This window comes from Vespula pensylvanica, chromosome 23, assembly GCF_014466175.1.
Source record: "Vespula pensylvanica isolate Volc-1 chromosome 23, ASM1446617v1, whole genome shotgun sequence".
Lineage (NCBI taxonomy): Eukaryota > Metazoa > Arthropoda > Insecta > Hymenoptera > Vespidae > Vespula > Vespula pensylvanica.
Genome location: NC_057707.1, coordinates 3,287,693 through 3,306,990, shown reverse-complemented (window position 1 = coordinate 3,306,990; position 19,298 = coordinate 3,287,693). Strand labels below are relative to the sequence as shown.

Genomic DNA, 19,298 nt, shown 5'->3' with positions numbered 1-19,298 from the left:
TTAATTATAAAAGAGAAAGAGAGATAAAAATAGAAAGAGAGGGAGAGAAAAAGAGACGGCAGATGGCACATCGTAATATTAACTCTTCTACTCTTAGATATATTTGTGTGTCCTATTTATATGTATAAGACGTATGTACTATGTAATAACAAAAAAAAAAGGAGCGTACATATGCCTAAGCGAGTACAGGCAATTTGAAAAGCATTCTCATTAAATATTTATAAACAATCAAATAAATAAATGACAGTGTTCTAATTCCACATCTCTCTCTCTCTTTCTCTCTGTCCGTATTATTTGATTAAAAGTACTATCAAATCGAAACAATGGACTTTTCTATCATACATTTTTATAATACCTATTACTTTTAAATTCCCAACGAAATAAAATAGAATAGGAAGAGAAAAAGAAAAGAGATATAGGCAAAGAGAGAAGGAAAAATAAAAAAAAAAAAAAAAAGAAAAAAATATGGATAGATAGAAATAAATTCATGACAAGAGTAGTAGATATCGAAGGTGTATAAAAAAAGAAAAAAGGAAAAAGAACACGTTAAAAGGTTCTGTCGTTAATATGGTAAACAGAAATGTATGAAATATATGCGCGAAGTCATTTTGAAACTCTCGATAAAAGTCCTATGTATGTGGATGAATACGTAAGCGTGCATGTATTTCACGATAGGTGCCGGTACACACGCGTACGTACGATACAGGAGTTAGTTATTCATTGCTAGCAGTGGTTCGCACGAAACGAGAGGAGCCACGTATTTTTTACACCCCTAGGGTGACACACAATTTCCGAAGAGCAGCACTCAAGGGCTTAAGGGATTCGTGCTTTCATTTGTTTTCCCTACGGAAGAGGCTGATCAGTCTTCTTTATTAAAAAAAAAAAAAAAAAAAAGAGAGAGAGAGACAGGAAAGAAAAGAAAAAAGAATAAGATAAAAAAGATGAGACAAGGGTGGAGAGGGTTACAAAGAGATAGCGCGACGTACTTGTGAACAAGGGTCGCGAATCGAGACATCGTCACTCGTTGAAAAATTGATGGGAATAAAAGTTTCCTTAACTCGTTGACACAGTCATCGATCTTTTCTCTCCCTCTCTCTTTCTCGCACTATCTATCTACCTCTTTCTCTCTCTTGTTGGGACGTACCTGTCTCACGATGGTTCATTAATATTAACGATTTAACTTTGTTGTTTTTTTTATCTCCATCTTTTTTTTCCTCTTTTATTTCACTCTTCTTTTTCAGAAGGAAGCAGAAAATGAATATTAATTGTTCTAAGTGAGTAATCATCGTAAGGATTTTTTCTTTTTATCTCTTTTCTATTCTTTTTTTTTCTCCTTTTTATTTCGTTTTTATCGTTAGCCTAGTCGGTCATTTGTCTCTTGATGGTTTTATTAATATTAACGATCGAATATTCGATTTTTCTAAGAAACAGTTCGAACAAGTATTAATCTAATCGAATATTCTAAACGAATGACCCTGAGGAATACTTTTTTTATTATTTTTTTTTTTTTTACTTTTCTCGCGACTTTTAAAGGTCGATACCGAGAGACGTTTCGGAAGTCTTAAAAGAAAGAAAAAACAAGATAGAAAATATAGAAAAATACGACTCACCTATTAATCTCGGATATTCTATTGTCGTCCAAATTGATCACGTTCAATTCCTTGACGTTTTCAAACGCATGCTTCTTCAATACGACGATCATGTTTCTGCTTAGGTTGATTTCGACGATCGACGATAGATTCGAGAACGAACGTTCGGCGAGTTCCTCGATTTTGGCGTATTGAAACACAACGATCTTCAAATGCTTTAACTGTCTTAGGACGTCGGTCGGTATGTAATCCAAGGTACCGGATGCGCGTACGGTCAACGCTAGTTTCGTCAAATAGATCTGCGATACGAAATAAGACCACATCGTATCGTCGACCTTGAATCTGTTCAAAACCAAACAATTAGCGTCGGTCGCGTTCCTCAGTCCGTTGTTGTCGCAATAACAATAAACGGGCGCTTGTCGACCCTCGATGTCGCATATGTTGACTTCCTTTGTTTCTTTGGCGACCTTCTTCTTGCCGCGTGACCTTGTAGTAGCGGCCAAAGTCGAGACGATGAGAAGAGCGAAGAAAAAGACCCTGAATAAAACGTCGTTGGACATTATCGACGTACGTTTCATCGTCGATTCGTTTTCTCTGAAAAAAAAGAAAAACACGCAAATTGATCGTTGGAAGCTACTACGGAATTAAAGAATTGCTCAAGATTTTCAATAGATTCGTTACTATCGGATATTATTAAATCGATAGAATGATAATATTACGTACGCGCGTTACTCGCATCTCCTACATAACGCGTTTTATATAATAAAAACGAAGAATCGAGGATACTCGAAATGAAAAGAAACAACGAAGATAAACTGACAGAATAATAATACCTTTTTCTTAGAAACTTGCCCGGTAGATGTAAACGACGTCGTAACTTCGTTAAGAAGATATTATAATAACTATGTTAATGCGTATATATACATATATATATATATACATATATATTATATATTACGTAAGCGGAAAGAGTGCGAGACTGCGGAGGGAGCTTCAGGAAGAGGTAAACCTCCTTCGAAAGTCGAGCAGTGACTGATCACCTTTACGAGCAAAAGGCCGTTTCATCGCGCACGTTTTGTTATTGTTTACAAGCCGAGTATCTACGTCCGAGCTTACACTGCCGGCAACAATCGCGAGCGAGAACCACCATCCCCCAAAGATTTATGATGCACGACGGCACCACGATGAAATATCGGCGATTATTTCAACAACTCGCCATTCAATGTGCAACGTTCCGATAAATAATATCCACCGACTTCGTTAAGTTAATATACATTTTTTTTTAATCCAATCGATATCTCTCACGACCGACGATTTTTCTCTTTATTTTCTTTCTGCTTTTCGTTCGTTATTAATTATTTCGATATTTTTTATTTCTTGTTAATTTCACTCCTTTCTTTTTTTTGGATAACATTTTTTATTTCAAGATAATTTATAAAAATTTATCACGGAATTTAATTTGGTCGATAACGCATTACGTAATAATTTATTTATCTCGCATCGATCGATGGCACATTTTTTTCACTAATTCTTTTTCAATAAAATCAATTGTATCAATTCGCGATAAACAAATAATACTCTTTGACCTGGCAAAGTTAATGTATATTTTTTAAATCGATTAGTAATAATTCATAATAACTTAGTACCAAATTAGAATTAAACTATAATAATTCACAATGATTCATTAAAATTTTACTATAACGATTCAGAATATATCATAATAATTCCATTCTAATCGTTTCTAATAATTCATTGAAATAACAATACGATTATTCGTAATAATTTATAATCACGTTTGGGTAAGTTATAATGATTGAAATTATGATATAATAATTCATAATAATTATATGAATTTATAATAAATAAATAATATCCATCGACCCGTTAAACCGTATTAGAAATCTTATTTCTTACTACTTCTTATACTTTATCTCCTCTAAGAAAATGATATTTTATTCTTTCTAGATGGTTCGAAAGGAGAGAATACACGAACTCGATAAAAAAAAAATCGATCTTTGACAAACAAAATGATACGTCGTACGCGACGACGATCGAGAAACGATTAAATCCAATTAACGTGATTCAATTAACCGCTAATTGTAAACCGATCGATTCGAACGGATAACCGTAAATGAAGATGATGATTCTCATAGTTCGAAGAGTATCGATCGTTTCTCTCTCTCTCTCTCCCTCCCTTTGTCTCTCTCTCTCTCTCTCTCTCTCTCACTTTCACTCTCCGTTTGTTCGTCTCTGTCTATCTTATGGTTCGTTCACGAGTTTATGTCATTGACACGGAGTAATCCTCAACTTAGTAAACCGTTTTACATTGAAACGAACGTATCGCTCCATTACGATGTGTGTACATACATATGTATGCACGTATATAGGTAGATAGTATACGTATATATGCGATATAGCGCATATCGTGTATCTCCCTTCCGGCAACAAATTCAGAACGATTAAAGTACAATCGAGCGGCTGAACGCGATGGCAAGTCGAATAGAAGTCGTCCATATATGCAAATGATTTCACTCGAACTTTCGCTTCATCCGAAAATAAATCATTCGTGATATTCATTTATTGTCTATTAATTATCAGCTTTGGAAATAAGCGGTCTTTATGGAAGACGAGTAAGAGAGAGAGAGAGAGAGAGAAATCGACGAATAAATAATTAAATAAAAAAGAGGAGAAAACGATTGATAAATAGATAAAGAGAAAAATGTTTGTAAAAAATAGGTAGAATAATAGTTAAATAGATGGAGAAGGAAAGAGAAGGAGATAGGTAAATAGAAAAAGTTTTACAGAGAAAGAAAGGGAAGGGAAAGAGATGAATAATTAGATAGATAAATAGATAAGTAAATAGAAAGAAGGTGAAAGTGATGGACGCTTAAATAGACAGATTTTCTTAGATAGATAGACGGATAGAGAAAGAAAGAAAAAGCGAGAGAAGGAGAGAGAGAGAGAGAAAGAGAGAGAGACGTTTTAAGACAGACTGCAGTTCCGTACGCATCGGTCCTTTTCTAACTATCTCTCTCTCTCTCTCTCTCTCTCTCTCTCTCTCTCTCTTTGTTTTATTTTCTTCTACCTTGCTTCCTTCTTTAAACATTTTCCAAGACGACCGATCCCCGTACCCCCCGTATCCCCTGTACCCGTTCTTTCAGTCCCGCTTTTTTTCCGCCTATCAAGTTTACCATCAGTTTTTTTTCTCGTTTTTCCTCCCTTCCCTCCTTTTTTTCGCAACGGCTTCTTCGCTCGGTTCCCTCTTTTCACCCTCCACTCCCTCCCCGGATTTCCCTTTTCTCGGTAGAGAGACTTTTTCTGGACCGATGGATAGCACGATATCAAGATTTCCAAGTTCATCGTCCATGGTTTTCTCTTTCGATCGTTCTTTTTCTTCTTCTTCTCCTCATCCTCTTCTTCCTCTTCAAATGGAGGAAAACTTGCAGGCCTTTTCGAACTCTCCGCGAATTATCCACGCTTGAAACGAGCTTACCTTACTCTCTTTCTTTCTCCTTTGAATCTCCTTTGAAACTTTTCCTTCTCTCTCTGTGTGTGTGTGTGTGTGTGTGTGTGTGTTTCTCGATCTATCTATTTGTCTGCCTGTTTCCCCTCTCTCTCTTTCTTTCTCACTGTCTCTCTCTCTCTCTCTCTCTCTCTCTCTCTCTCTCTCCTACTCAATTTCATCGTCTTTTCGGTTGTATTTGTGAATATAGGTGAATCGCGAAACGGTAAGGTTGATCGTTAGTCTTGTTAATTGGATCGTTGGAGTGATACTACTCGATATCGATTATCGAAACGTGCCACCATCGCGTTACTGCTATCCTTTCATAACTCGATTCTATACGCGTCGACAAGTCTGGTATCCATTTCATTTAATTATAACACCGTTATCCGATTCATATTTCATTCTTGTCCGATCGCGGTGATGCTCCGTCTGTTATTGTCCCTATACAGGTACGTGTGTTTTTGTGAAAGAGAAAGAGAAGGAGGGAATAATAAATTTAGAAATAATTCAGGAGAAGGACGAGATAGACCGTATTTAATCTTGTACGCGTGCACTATGATAATTGAATAGTTTATAAATATAATCAAATATTATCGAGTATGATTATTAATCGATATTATTCGATATTAAATCGCGTGAAACTGTATTACCAAATAAAAAAATAAAATATTTTAAGAGGACAATGTACATTTTTAATTTTAATCGACTTCTCTTTGATATTTCATTTCGTTACTTATCATTATTTACGAATCTAATAAAAAATATATACATGTATATACATATATATATATATATATAGATGCATATGTATATCTACCAAATGATAAATAAAATATGTAGGAAACGTTTGAAAACAATAGATAATCGAATTAAAAGTCCTATCGAAAAATTCGATATTTAACTGAATTAACAATAAGTGTCTTGTTTCATTTGTCGAACAACCTTAGATCCGAAAATTGCTGAAAGGCAATGGATCGAATAATTACGTACGTTAATTGTGGATGAAACGAACCGGCCAGCATGTCAGTAACACGCAAAGGCCGCCGGCATGTGACGAATCAAGGGTCTACTACTGCTACTACTACTATTACTATTACATGCAGACATGGTGAGAGACGTCCAACGTTGGAAATTATTCCCAGTTAATTGTCAGTGAATTTCGGTTAACTCTACCATGGTAATGAAATTATTTCGTTACTATATATTACACGTGCGAATCAATTCGAAATTTTATATCACGTATATCCACGTATGCATATATACGTATATATATATAATTAATTGCCTACATACATATATATATATATATAATATATATACTTTTTATACATCTCTTAATTATAAAAAGAAGAAAAAGCTAAAAAAAAATTTAAGAAGGAGAACGTTCCTTAATATCGACTCGTAAGAAATTCAAACGCTCTTGCATTTTATAAAGCTCACTGAAAGCTCTCATCGTCTTTCCCTTTCTCTCTCTCTCTCTCTCTCTCTCTCTTTCTCAGTCTGTCCCTGTCTCCATCCGTCTCTTTTTTATCGAGCTTTAATTCGTTTGCATTTTCTATCGCAACTCATGGTATATCCTCCTAACCTTTTTTCTTCAATATTCAGTCGAGTTTTCAATTACGTTCATTCGACTTTGTGCGACTTCAAAGATCGAGAACGAATAAATATATCTTCTTAATGTAAAAATAATATCGTGTTATGTGCTTAGTGTGTGTATGTGTATGCGCGCGCGTATATATATATATATATATAAACTATTAATTTTACGTTGATCCCACTTTCTGTCAAAGCGAATCGAATGAAATGAAATTGACGACAACGAAAGAAAGAAAACGTCGTTGAAATAAAAAAAGAGAGAAAGAGACAGATAAAAAGATAGAAGGAGAGAAAGAGAGAGAGTTGTATAGATATTATAAATAAATGAAAAGATAGATTTAGAGATCTACATCGACGGATAGATAAATAGCTAGATAAACAATTAGACAGATAGGTAGTTTAATAGATACATAAACGAATAAGTTAATTATTGAGATAAAAGTAGATCGATTGATACGTAGATGGACGAATGAATGAATGAATAAATAAACAGATCGATAAAAATTGAAAGATGGATAGACGGACGGATATATAAATACATTAGTAAGAAATCCGAATATATCTATCTGCGTTAATAAATAAAAATAGATATAAACTGATAAATAAATAAACAGATAGATGGATAAATGAATGAATGAACGAATGAACGAATAAATACAGGAGTTCATCGATAGACAGACATATAGATTAATACGTGGATAGAGAGATAAATAGATTAAGAAGGAAACAAATATGGAGAGATTGATAAATTGATGGACGAATGAACGAATGAATAAACAAATTGATTCATAAACGAATAGATAGGGATGGAGGAAAAGAGAGAGGGAGAGAGAGAGAGAGAGAGAGAGATCGGAATATATACATTGAAAGAGAATAAGAAAGAAATGGTAGAAGGGGTAGGAAGAAACGTAAAACGTCGAGAACGCGGAATATAATTACATTCTTTGAATCATCCCGTCTGACATCCGACATCCGACTACGACTGCGACGACGGAAACAGAACGAAAACCGCGTTTCCTTTTTAAATATGAATCGCGAGAAAAAGCTTGTGGATTTGCGCGAAAGAACTACGTCCGACCGCACGCACACGAACGCGCGTATACGCATGCGCATATTTATTTACATCCGTGCATGCATAATGTGTGGAAAATGTGAAAAAAAAGAAGTAAAAGAAAAAGGAGGTAAAAATAAAAAAAAAAAGAAAAAAGAGACAACGAGAAAGAGCATAAGGATAAAAATGTAAGAGATATATGGATGACGTACCGTGTCATCTAACTTTTGTATGTGTAATATCGTCGTTGCTTTTTTTCTTTTCTTTTCTTTTTTTCTTTTCTTGCAAGACAAAAAATATTTTTATTTTGGAGAAATTTTAATATTCGTTTCGTTTGACCAAAGACACGTCGATCTCTCGTTACTTTGCATTGTACTCTATGCAATCATCGATATATATATTTCGAGTCGTTCTAAAAACCATTGTATACGTTTGCAATGATACAAACGGATCTCTCTTTATAACTTATACGAGATACATAAAGTATATCGATTTATCATCGTATATTCCACATCTATGTCACGTATTTATGCACGTGTACGAGAACAACAGAATGAGGTAATATCTAAAGAGCTTGAGAGAGAGAGAGAGAGAGAGAAACGAGAAGAACGAGCGAATGAACGAACGAGTGAGAGTTCGATAACGGTCTATGATCTAAGGTGAACCATTCATCGAGATAATACACGGTGGATATATACACAGGTAAAGAATGGAGGAAGCACGTAATCGAGAACGATAGATCGATCGAAGTTACTTTACGTTGTACTTTCCGATGCAAAGCGATGCACCTTTCCGACCTATTCCTACTCCTCCGACAGGATTTAACGGATATCCTGCGGACGTGAGACCTATGAAATCTGGATATATCCACGTTTCACGTGAAACGACTATCGTGTAGAAAGAACAATTTTCTCTAAAACCAACGTCCGTGGAAAAAGAAAAAGAAGAAAGAGAAAAAAGAAAGAAAGAAAAGAAAAGAAAAAAAGAGAAGAGAAAAAAGGATCGTTAGTACGAAACGTTGAGATGCTACGTAAAGAAGTTCTCTTCTACGAGTAAAATTTCTTCTACGATTTTATAAATATGACTACAGTAAATTCTAACAATTTTATTGGAAAAGAAAACGAATGGGGAAAAAAGAGAAAAAGAAAGAATAAAACAGAGAGAAAGAGAGAGAGGGAGTCGTTTAATCCGCGAAATCATTACCATAATAAAATTGTAAGTTCTACAACTTCGTTACTATATTCGATTACAACGAGTTAGTGTGATAACGATAAATCCCGTTTGATAATGCGAATAGAACGAATCCTGCCATTTCGTAAGTAGGAATAAAAAAAAATTCATACTTTTTTCTAAATAATAAATAAAAGATTAGACGAAGATATATCGTTTGAGAATCGGGTGAAATATTTTTTTCCGTCTTTAAATCGTTCTAAAACTGTCGTAATTAATTAGAAATTATTCTAATTCGCTTATCGAGACTATCCGGATGAGTCGATTTCTTTCTTTTCGTTTCCTCTACTTTCTCTTTTCTATTTCATGTTTTCTCAAAACTCACGTAAGAGAATAACAAAGATGGGCAGAGATACGAACGTACCGTGTCAATATGAATTAAGGTTTGCAGAAGGTTCCCTTTAATGGAAACGTTCAGGTAAGACGTGTGCGAGAGAAGGTAGGGTATAAAACCCGAGTAATTATTATTCGACGTGTAGGCTAATGCTCGGACTATAATACGTTATCTTCTAAACTTTGGCATTTGGGGATGCCATTAATGGGAAGAACAAGTTGGCCATTAACTATATACCGATAGATTTAAGCATAATATACTCCTCCCGTTAAATGGATCGTGATAATGGAAGGATAAGTGCTCGCTTATCAAATATTTCTATTCGCCATTTCCATTCTATTTACTATTGACTCTATACAATACAGGATAGCCTTGAACGATTAGGTAGCTTCTAATCGTGACGATAAAAGTCGCGTGAAAAAAATCAAACTTAGCGTTGTTTATATAAAAAAAAAAAAGGAAAAAAAATTGATAAAACACGATGTTGTTACTCTTCAATGACGAATCGTTAAAACAAGAAGAGACAAAAAAAATGTAGAAAAGAAAGAAAGAGAGAAAGAGAGACGGATTGCTATCTCCATTTTCAAATAACACCACTAACATTCTAATTAAGCTTATTTATTAAAGATCATCAAAGTTAATTAAAAGGTTACGTCTAATGTATGTATTCTTACTTCAAATAATTATAATCATTATTTGTTTTAAACTCAAACTACCTCCCATTAATTTTCTTACATCGATGTATCCTTTCGTCCAACATCCTTATTTATTAACAAACTAAAAGAAACAAATAAAAAGAAAAATAAAAAAGAAAAAACTGCCTCGATCTCTCTCTCTCTCTCTTTTTCTCTCTGTCTCTCCCTATGTTTTTTTCCGTTTTTTTTTTCCCTTTCCTCTTTTAATCTTTAATCGAATTTATCTTTGAGATGAGCTACCACGGTAGACACTTGGTACGTTAAACGATGTTAATGAGAGATCGGAGACGGTAATTAAGAAAAGTGGAGAGTAAGATATAATAGAAAAGGACGAAGAGAAGTCATTAGAAATTTTCTTCGAGTAGTAAAGGTCAGTATAATCTTAGCGGTGATGAAGGTAGGGCGATCAGAGAGAGAGAGAGAGAGAGAGAGAGAGAGAGAGAGAGAGAGAGACAGAGAGACAGACGTCAACCTTAATAGAGAAATTTCATCGAAAACTTTTATAAGAGAGCGAGAGAGAGAGAGAGAGAGAGAGACGAAGAGTTATGAACTCGATACCATTCGGCATTTGAATTGATTTAAACAATTAATAATATTAATTTTCGTTAAACTGTTAATACACGAGTGTCAAAGTGCTTTAGATCGTTCGATTTTTTATATCAATGAAAAAATAAAAAAATAAAAATAAAGAAGAGAACTTTGACGAAACAGTCGTTATTTCTCTCCGGAAGCAAACGACGAGTCAATTTTATCGATTTTCTATTTATTCTGTTACGTGTACCTGTATATATGAACAGATGTATATAATAAAATAAATATTAAACATTTACTTTAATCATGTACGACATAATCGTTTATAAATAATTGAAATCCAAATACGTCCTGTTAGAGAGTTAAAACGTTCTCAATAAATTTCTTATCGTTCTATATTAATCGACGTAATGATAAATAATTAATATCCATGTAAATCGATATCCCGTTTAGTTTGCACTTTTATTTTTTCATTTATTTCTCTTTTCTTTTTCATACCTACAAAAAATTCGAACATGTCTCGTCGGACATACAATGCTTAACAAATCATTTTCACTCCCGTTTTGACCTGACTTTCTCTCTTTCTTTCTCAGTTCTTTACTCTCAAATATTCAAGCGTAAAAAAGGAATCGAAGAAAAAGAAAAGAGAACAAAACGAAAAAAAAGAGAAAAAGAGAGAAAAGAAGAAAAAATTAGAGCCAACAATTTCGAACGGAACAATAAGGAAAAGGGAAAAAAAAGAAAAGAGAAAAAAAAAGGAGAGAGAAAAAACAAAAAGAACGTCTGATATAACTACTACCATAGTTAGTACTATGCAACGAAAAGAAGAAGGAAGAACTAGAAGAAGGAAGAAGAAAGAAGAAAGAAGAAAGAAGAAGCCTTTTGTTCGTCCAATTTAAAGAAACGAAATGCGATCGTTATCGCGTGATTAATCGCTCGGTATAACAACCTCGAAGTTATCCTACCATCTTTCTTCCACTCGACGTTTGTATTTCGTGGAATAGATTTTACATTTTTTCTCTTTCTCTCTTTCTCTGTCGCTCGCACGCTCTCTTTCGTGAAAACAAGACATCCGTTTAACGCTAACAAGATAAGTACCAATTATGTACAGTGACTTTTACCTTATAACGAAAGCCGTAGTACATAATTGAAACTCGTCTACCTACGATATTTGCATCGATATTTGCAGAGATATTATATATGTGTTTCTTCTTAAATAAATACCGATTATGCGCAAGCGTTTCTTATCACGTCGCATGATTTTTTTCTTTTATCCGTTTTTGGATTGGAAAAGAAAAATTTTCACGATATTTCGATCTCCTTTTCGATTTATCGATTCTTCCGTAAGAAATATAGAAAAAGGTCGGCGAAAGGTCAAGTCGAAAGAAAAGTTATGTTAGAAGCAATGGTCATTTGATATGTCCAGGTGACGCACGGGATATCAGAAAAGTTTTCTAAAGATTTTTCACTTCGGTCACTTTTTCCGCCATTTTCTTTTACCCCTTCCATGTATTTCTTAAAATAATACAATTTTATTCATATTACGCTTTATAGTTTTCTAAAGTATTTCGAACGTATTGCAAAGAGACGTTATTTTTTTTTTTTGTTTCTTTTCAGAAAGTTTCAGGAAAAGCTTTTTGAAAATTTTTCACTCGGATTACTTTTCTCGCCACTTTCTTTTTTCCTTTTCTATCGCTCTCATAGAACAATACGGTCTCGTTCATATTCTATTTGAAACGTACAGGAGGATTATAAGAAAACGTATTTAGAAAGTTAGTAGAGTCGTTATAGAATAGTCGGATGATTTCGAGTAATCGAAATCGAAATCGAAATCGAAATATATCGAACGCGTATCCTTTCGTTCTTTGTACCATCGAAGAAGACAGGAACGTAATGAACAAGGACAAATTCAACGCGCCATTGTACATATTTTCTTAGAAAATTTTACCGTGGGATTTCCTCGAGAGTATTCCAAGTCTCCAGAATGGTTACTGATTCTAACAATGAGTTCTGACGAATGGAAATTACTAACGACGTTCCCTATGCACGAAAATACTCGACGAGTTCTTTTACTAGTAAATTTTGTACTAGTTTTTTTTACTAGGAACGTTTATGCACGACTGCGTGTCAATAATTTATCGTATAACGACGGAGAGTTTGCATTCGATATTCAAATTTATCGAACATTTAAAAATAATACAAATAAAGAAGTATTTTTTTAGAGACAAAAGAAAAAAAAGATAAAAAGACAACCGATCTTACGATTTCATTCGAGCAAACTTATCTCGATCATAGCAGATTAATCGTAACGTTAAATCGAATACTGTTGATATTTACAAACGTTACAATTTCCAAAGTATAACGTAATAGGTATAATAATAGCGAAAGAAATATACTTTTTACGATCGTATTGCAGGCGTAAAAATATAAAAAGAAAAAAGAGAAAGAAAAGTACAATGTTATCGCTCATTTAAAACACATAAATCTCTCTCTCTCTCTCTTTCTCTTTCTCTCCGTCATTCATTACCTCGTACGAAGTGTTCTCTAACCCACGGGCACAAAGCACACACGCGTGCATACACACAGAGCCGGTTACACGGAACACACACACGCGCAAGGGTGAGTGCACGGAGGTGTGCACGCGCGCATACACTTCGCAAACACACATACACACGCATACAAAGGGAAATGTACGTCGTTCATATTCTCTTGTCGATCCTATGAAGTGCAGCTTTCAATTTAGACGAGATGCGACGATGTTCGAGGCTTTGACCATGCTCTTAATTTGTCTCCACCGAAGTATATAGCTGTTAGTAATTAGTAACGGTGAGAGAGGCGTCGAAGGGACACGTGTCAAAGATCAAAATTATATTAAACAAAGCGACGATGATATTCTTTGACAATTAATGGACTTTAAAACGTATGTAAATTTATATATACCTGTACACATCATTTTGGCATTATTAATAAAGTACTATTTATCAACGCGCCGTAAACGATAAAATAACGAGGAGCATCGCTCTTACAAACCGCAATATTTTATTCGTATCGCGTTCGACCTACGCTCTTTAATTAATTTAGAAAACTTGACAGCACTCTACGAATCGATCGTGTTTGTAAAATCGTACGAAATTTATTACAACGGAATTCTCTCTCGCATAAAGGGAAGTAGAATGAAGAACAAAAGAACGAAGGGAAAGCAAAGGGAGAAAAAAGTAAAAAGAAAAAAGAAGAAAAATTAAAAAAAAAAAAGGAGGATAAAAAAAGATTAGTAAAAACACTTTCACCGTACAGTTATCGAAAGAAATTCGAAAGCTTTTGAGATATAATCGTGATTAACACGCTCGAACTACGAAGAAACTAAGTTACGTTGGTTTTCATCTCTCTCTCTCTCTCTCTCTCTCTCTCTCTCTCTCTCTCTCTCTATACATATATATATTGTCTTCTCTTTCTCACGTTGAACGGATATCGAAAAGTTTCTCGCGGAGAATCGAGTAAGATGGCTGTATAGATACGTGTGTGTGCGTGCAAGAGAGAGAAAGAGAAGTCAAGCAATACTCGGGGCTGAGCTCACAAGGATTCTGCTAATCGACGGTAATCGTCCCGGTCGAGCGTGCGAAGAGCGTAAGTAATTAAAGAGCCGCAATTATTCCACTCGGCTCGTTTCGCGGCACGGGTTAGATCACTGCCGTCTATTACCAACCTACCTGCTACGCGTCCGTTCCCTTTTACTACTCCCTTTTTCCCTAACTTTTCTTCTCTCTCTCTTTCTCTCTCTATATATATCTATCTATCTCGGTTTTTCTCCCTCTGTCTCTCTCTTTCCTTATATCTCTATTCGTCTCTACCTTTCTTTATTCTTCTCTCTCTCTCTCTCTCTCTCTCTCTCTCTGATACCTTTTTTAAAGAACATGGCTACTCGGTAATAACAACAGTAATGTAGTAATAACGATATAACGACGACGCGATTGAATTTATTAGAATTGACAACATTCCATCGTTCTTCTATCGCCAAATCGCGCTGTTAGTTTTCCCAATTGGATTTATATAAATTATGGCGATCGATCGAAAACGTTTGCGAACGTCCCAAGTTTCTCCAGAATATACCGAGTGCCTCGTTTTAAACGATCCGATCAAATATCGTCGATCCTACTGATTTTACAAAGAAATGTTTCCAACGAAAGCGTTTTAAGAGGAAAGCGTTATTTTATAGAGAATACTGTTTTCGAGATAAGAAACCCGTAAGAATTTTTCTTTCAAATGGAAATCGATATTTTAAGTTGCACGATAGTTGTAGATAATATCGATAAGAATCCAACGACGTTACATCGAAATATTGAGCCTTAAAATTCAACGAACCACGTAGTCGCGATAATTCGATCAAACTTTCTTGTAGACTTCTGATAAACCAATGAATTCTCGTTCGATCGATTCTTTATTTTGTCCTTTTTTCTATTTACTCAGTTATCCCCATTCATTTTCGTTCATACATTATGGAAATTGTAATCGTTTGAAACGAGCTACGAATACATCTCAACGATCGCAAAGAACGTTATTCCGATAACAACAATCGCGATAAGAAATTTTGAAAGAGTTGTTTTCGCTAGTCCGAACAAATTTTTACGCGAGATTAATCGATAAAATCGATTAAATAATACCGCTTTATCCTTCTCTCGACATTAAAATATTTATACAGTATGCTCTATAATATATATTTTTTCTATTGCTTCGTTACAATCAGCACCCAAACGATAGCAAATAAATTCACGTTCGATGGCTCTCCTCCGTTTCTTGGAAAAAATGAAAAAAAAAAGCAAAGAAGTAAAATAAAAAAAGAGAAAAGAGAAGACGAGGAAGGAATACCTCCATTTTTACGGATAGGAGCAAACAAAACTAAATATTCCTTTCGTACTTTTTATCCGGAATGGCGGAAGAAAAACAAACGGCGATATTACATCCGCGAAGAAAATCCAGCGAATCGTAGTAAAACGCGTGGCTCTACGTGTTAAACCCAAAGATAGAAAGATAGAGGGAGATAGACGGATAGATAGGTAGATGGATGGATGAAGAGAAATAGAGAGAGAGAGAGAAGTTAACGTTCTGGCTTTCGGCGCTTATGTCAAGAATTTCCCGCGGAAAAGCTGCCGGAGGCCGGATCGGTGTCAGCGATATTTGTCGTGGGAAATGAGAAAATCAGGGAATGCATATCAACGATGCAAATATTAGCGAGAGAGAGAGATACGAGATGCATCAACGAACGAAAAGAAAGAGCGAGATAGAGATAGAAATAAATATAGAGATTGCACGATTCCAGAAGAGAGTTCAAAGCAACGATCGACGGTGAAAAGAAAAAAAAGTTACGTGGTTACTACATACGAAATACTATATACTAAATATCTCGTTTATACAAAGCAATAATGCAAACGATATAGGATTCGAATAACCATTACAGATTTAAAAATTCGTCTCGTACGTACATCGCGCACGCACACACGAGTACCTACGTAAATATGTACATATTACGGTAGAATTAAATTACACGATCCGCGAGTGTGGTTCACGTACGGGAACATCGAGAGTTCGATGATCGATGGGGGAGAGAGAGAGAGAGAGAATGACGTCAGCAACTAACGTAAGTTCATATTTGTCTTATTCGTGGTGAGTAACATCTAGCAGGCAACTATATAGACGTACATACATATGATACATACACAGAATACACACACACACATTCCAAAAACTCTCTTCCTCTGGATCGAGCAAACAGGAGATCGTGGTTTTACGAGGAGGATATTAAAAAAGAAGCGGGGAAAGAGATAAAATGACTCTCTCGTTTCGCTTTTCGTTCGAAGATTTCCCTCTTTTTTTTTTTTCCTTTTTTTTATTTTCTTTTTTCCGTAATCGTATCGACGCTTTATGACTTTTTATAGAGAAATGAAAGTTATCAATTTATTTTTAGCTGTGAATCATAAATGTTTTCTAAATGTGAAAACGTGTTTCTACATGTTGATACGTAAGTTAAAAAAAAAAAAGGAAAAGAAAGAATGGAAGAGAAAGAATAAAATTAGAAACAAAAAATAAAACAAAAGATAAATAGAATAAAAGAGATCAAGGGACAAATGGTAGATACATTTTCCAGGGTCTCTTAAACGTTCGTAATAACAGCTGTCAAGCAAAAGGACCACTAGCGTTAAGTCGTATATGCCCTCGAAATAATTGCAATTAAGGTCAGGCATGATTCACTGAAGTATACTACAGTACCAGGTTGATTACGATCGTGGAAAATCCTAACTACCATGAGAGCGAGCCTAAGTGGTTGACCTAGATCGAAGAGACAAGCGCGTTAAATTTTTAATATCTCTATTATATTTGTTTATTTAACTATCGAAAAGATGCAAGCGGAGAAAATCGACGAAAAAGGGAGAAAGAGAGAAAGAGGAAAAGTGCGAGTAAGCGAATTAGCAAATGAATAGGAAAGAGAGAGAAAGAGAGGGAGACGAGTATGAATAGATGGATGGATAGATGGATGGGTAAGCGAATAGGTAAGAGAAGGGGAGAGAGAGAGAGAGAGAGAGGGAGAATGAGAACGAAAGAGATAGGAAAGAAAGAAAAAGAAAAAGATATACGGATACTGAAAATAAGAATGAAAAAGAAAAAGGGAGAAAAAGAAGAAAGGTACGCTCGAAGAAAAAAAATGGAGATAAAGAGAGAGAGAAGAGAAAATGATAATGAAAATAAAAATGAAAAGGAAAAATAGGGAAAAAGGAAAAAGTTATACTCGAAGAAAAAGATAGAGAGAGAGAGAGAGAGAGAGAGAGAGAGAGAGAGAGAGAGAGAGAGAGAGAGATCGCGAGTGTTCTAAAAATAAGTTAATAGTGGGTGGTAACGTGGATAGAGACATATACATACATATGTATATGTATGTTTTCTATGGTGATACATGTGTTGGTTCAAACGCTTTTGTTCGCCGATATTTTCCAGCAAGCGTACGTCGACTCGCGTATCTCGTATCCATCTGGACTTTTTCCGGTGCTATGAATCAAACGCAGTGAAAATAAGCGAGCGAAAAAGCGAAAAAAGGGGGACGGCTCGTTGAAAGGAAACGATTCATTTGAATATCGAGGCTGGGAAGAGGTATCGTTTCGAATTCGTGAAATCAATTTTTTCATTATACGCACACGCGTACACATTATTTATATATGTATACATATATACGTGCGCGCGTGATCGTTGATATTATATATATATATATATATATATATATATATATATATGGGCGCACGAGCGCACCCACCCCCTTCAGAATTTAGAAATAATTTATAATTATTAACAAACGGATCGGCGGATATCTTCGACAGGTTCGATTCTTTATTATCATGATGCGCATGAAGAAAAAAAAGAAAAGAAAGAGTTATGAATAATTATGAAGTATTGTTTCGAGCACGACGTTTCGAGAGAAATCAATTTTTAATATCGTACGTGTACACGCGATCATTAATATGTATTATTACATTCATAATGTTGAGATACGTATTATGTCTAAACAAATAACACTGCATAGATAATATTTTATCGAAAAGTTTTCATATACTTTTACAATAACGGTGTATACTACCGTAGAATAAGAAATAAAAAGAAAAATAAAATTAAGAGAAAGGGATGAAATCCAAAAAATTAAAAAAGAAAAAGAAAAAAAGAAGGGAAAAAAATTCTTTCTAATCAGAATTAAGGACGAATTCTTAGAGTAGAATTTAGTTGTATGACGCCTTTAAAGAAATCCTAAATACAAGTCTTCGAGAGAAAAAGGAAAGAGGGTTATCTACCTTTCTCTCTCTCTCTCTCTCTCTCTCTCTCCTCCTTCACGTAGTCTCATCTCTTCCGTTCTAATTATTTCCCGGAAGTCGAGAATTCCAACAATTCCTATTATCCCCGTGGAAAGCTGCGAGTCCAAAAGCTTCGAGGACAAAGAGAGTTTCTAGAAAGGTATCGAAACGATAAGGCTAATGTTCAACGCTCGCGCGCGCGCACCAGAAAAAGAGAGAGAGAGAGAGAGAGAGAGAGAGAGAGAGAGAGAGAGAGAGAGAGAATTTTCCATCGTGAATCGATTTGGATTTAACTCGAATCCAGAAAATATTCGTTTCCGTTTATATCAATATCAATATCAATATCAATATGTGTGTGTATATATATATGTATGTATATATGTATATTTCGTTTTACTATACCGGGTGTCTTGTCGAAATACGATCAAATATCTGCTTGAAATGTGACGCTTATCGTAAACATTTCAGAAACGTTGTCGTTCGCGATAAGAAAGTAACTAAAAAATTACCTTTTTTTGTACGCAACGATGATCGATATCGTAAGCTTAAAAAAAAAGAAAACAGTTGTAAATATTGTCGATGCGTACGAATTAAACGAGTAAACTACGGTTGTATTTTTTCGATCGACATTTTAGACGACTTACGAAACAATTTGGAACGTTTGACGAACCGTGTAATTAGCGATGATCGATGTATCGATCGATCTTTTCTTCTTCTTCTTTATTTTTTATCATTATCCTTTCTTGTTTCATATATTTATTTATTGATTTATTTTTTATTCCGTTTTCGAGATTGTAATCATTTTTGTAAAACGCTCGACGGCCTTCGGCGGTAATAAAGGACATTATTTGCGATTACACGGTCCGTTGAATTTCAACCGCGTCGTAACTCGATGTAATATCGAACGAAAGGGTACACTAGGTTGGTACTTACTCGTTGGATTC

The 19,298-nt window shown here is 34.9% G+C and overlaps 1 protein-coding gene and 1 long non-coding RNA gene across 8 annotated transcripts in view; one reads left to right on the top strand and one right to left on the bottom strand.

Moving 5' to 3' along the window:
* LOC122636745 (connectin-like) overlaps positions 1-19,298 on the bottom strand; it is a 222,322-nt gene that overhangs the window by 88,473 nt on the left and 114,551 nt on the right. For all 5 annotated transcript variants that reach the window (XM_043828304.1, XM_043828306.1, XM_043828305.1 and 2 more), the window contains one exon: positions 1,611-2,183. In XM_043828304.1, coding sequence (XP_043684239.1) covers positions 1,611-2,167 — 557 coding nt within the window. In that variant the 5' untranslated portion in view covers positions 2,168-2,183. The remainder of the gene's footprint in view (positions 1-1,610; positions 2,184-19,298) is intronic.
* Positions 1-19,298, top strand: part of LOC122636750 — a 219,447-nt gene that overhangs the window by 107,726 nt on the left and 92,423 nt on the right. The gene's annotated exons all lie outside the window — the stretch shown is intronic.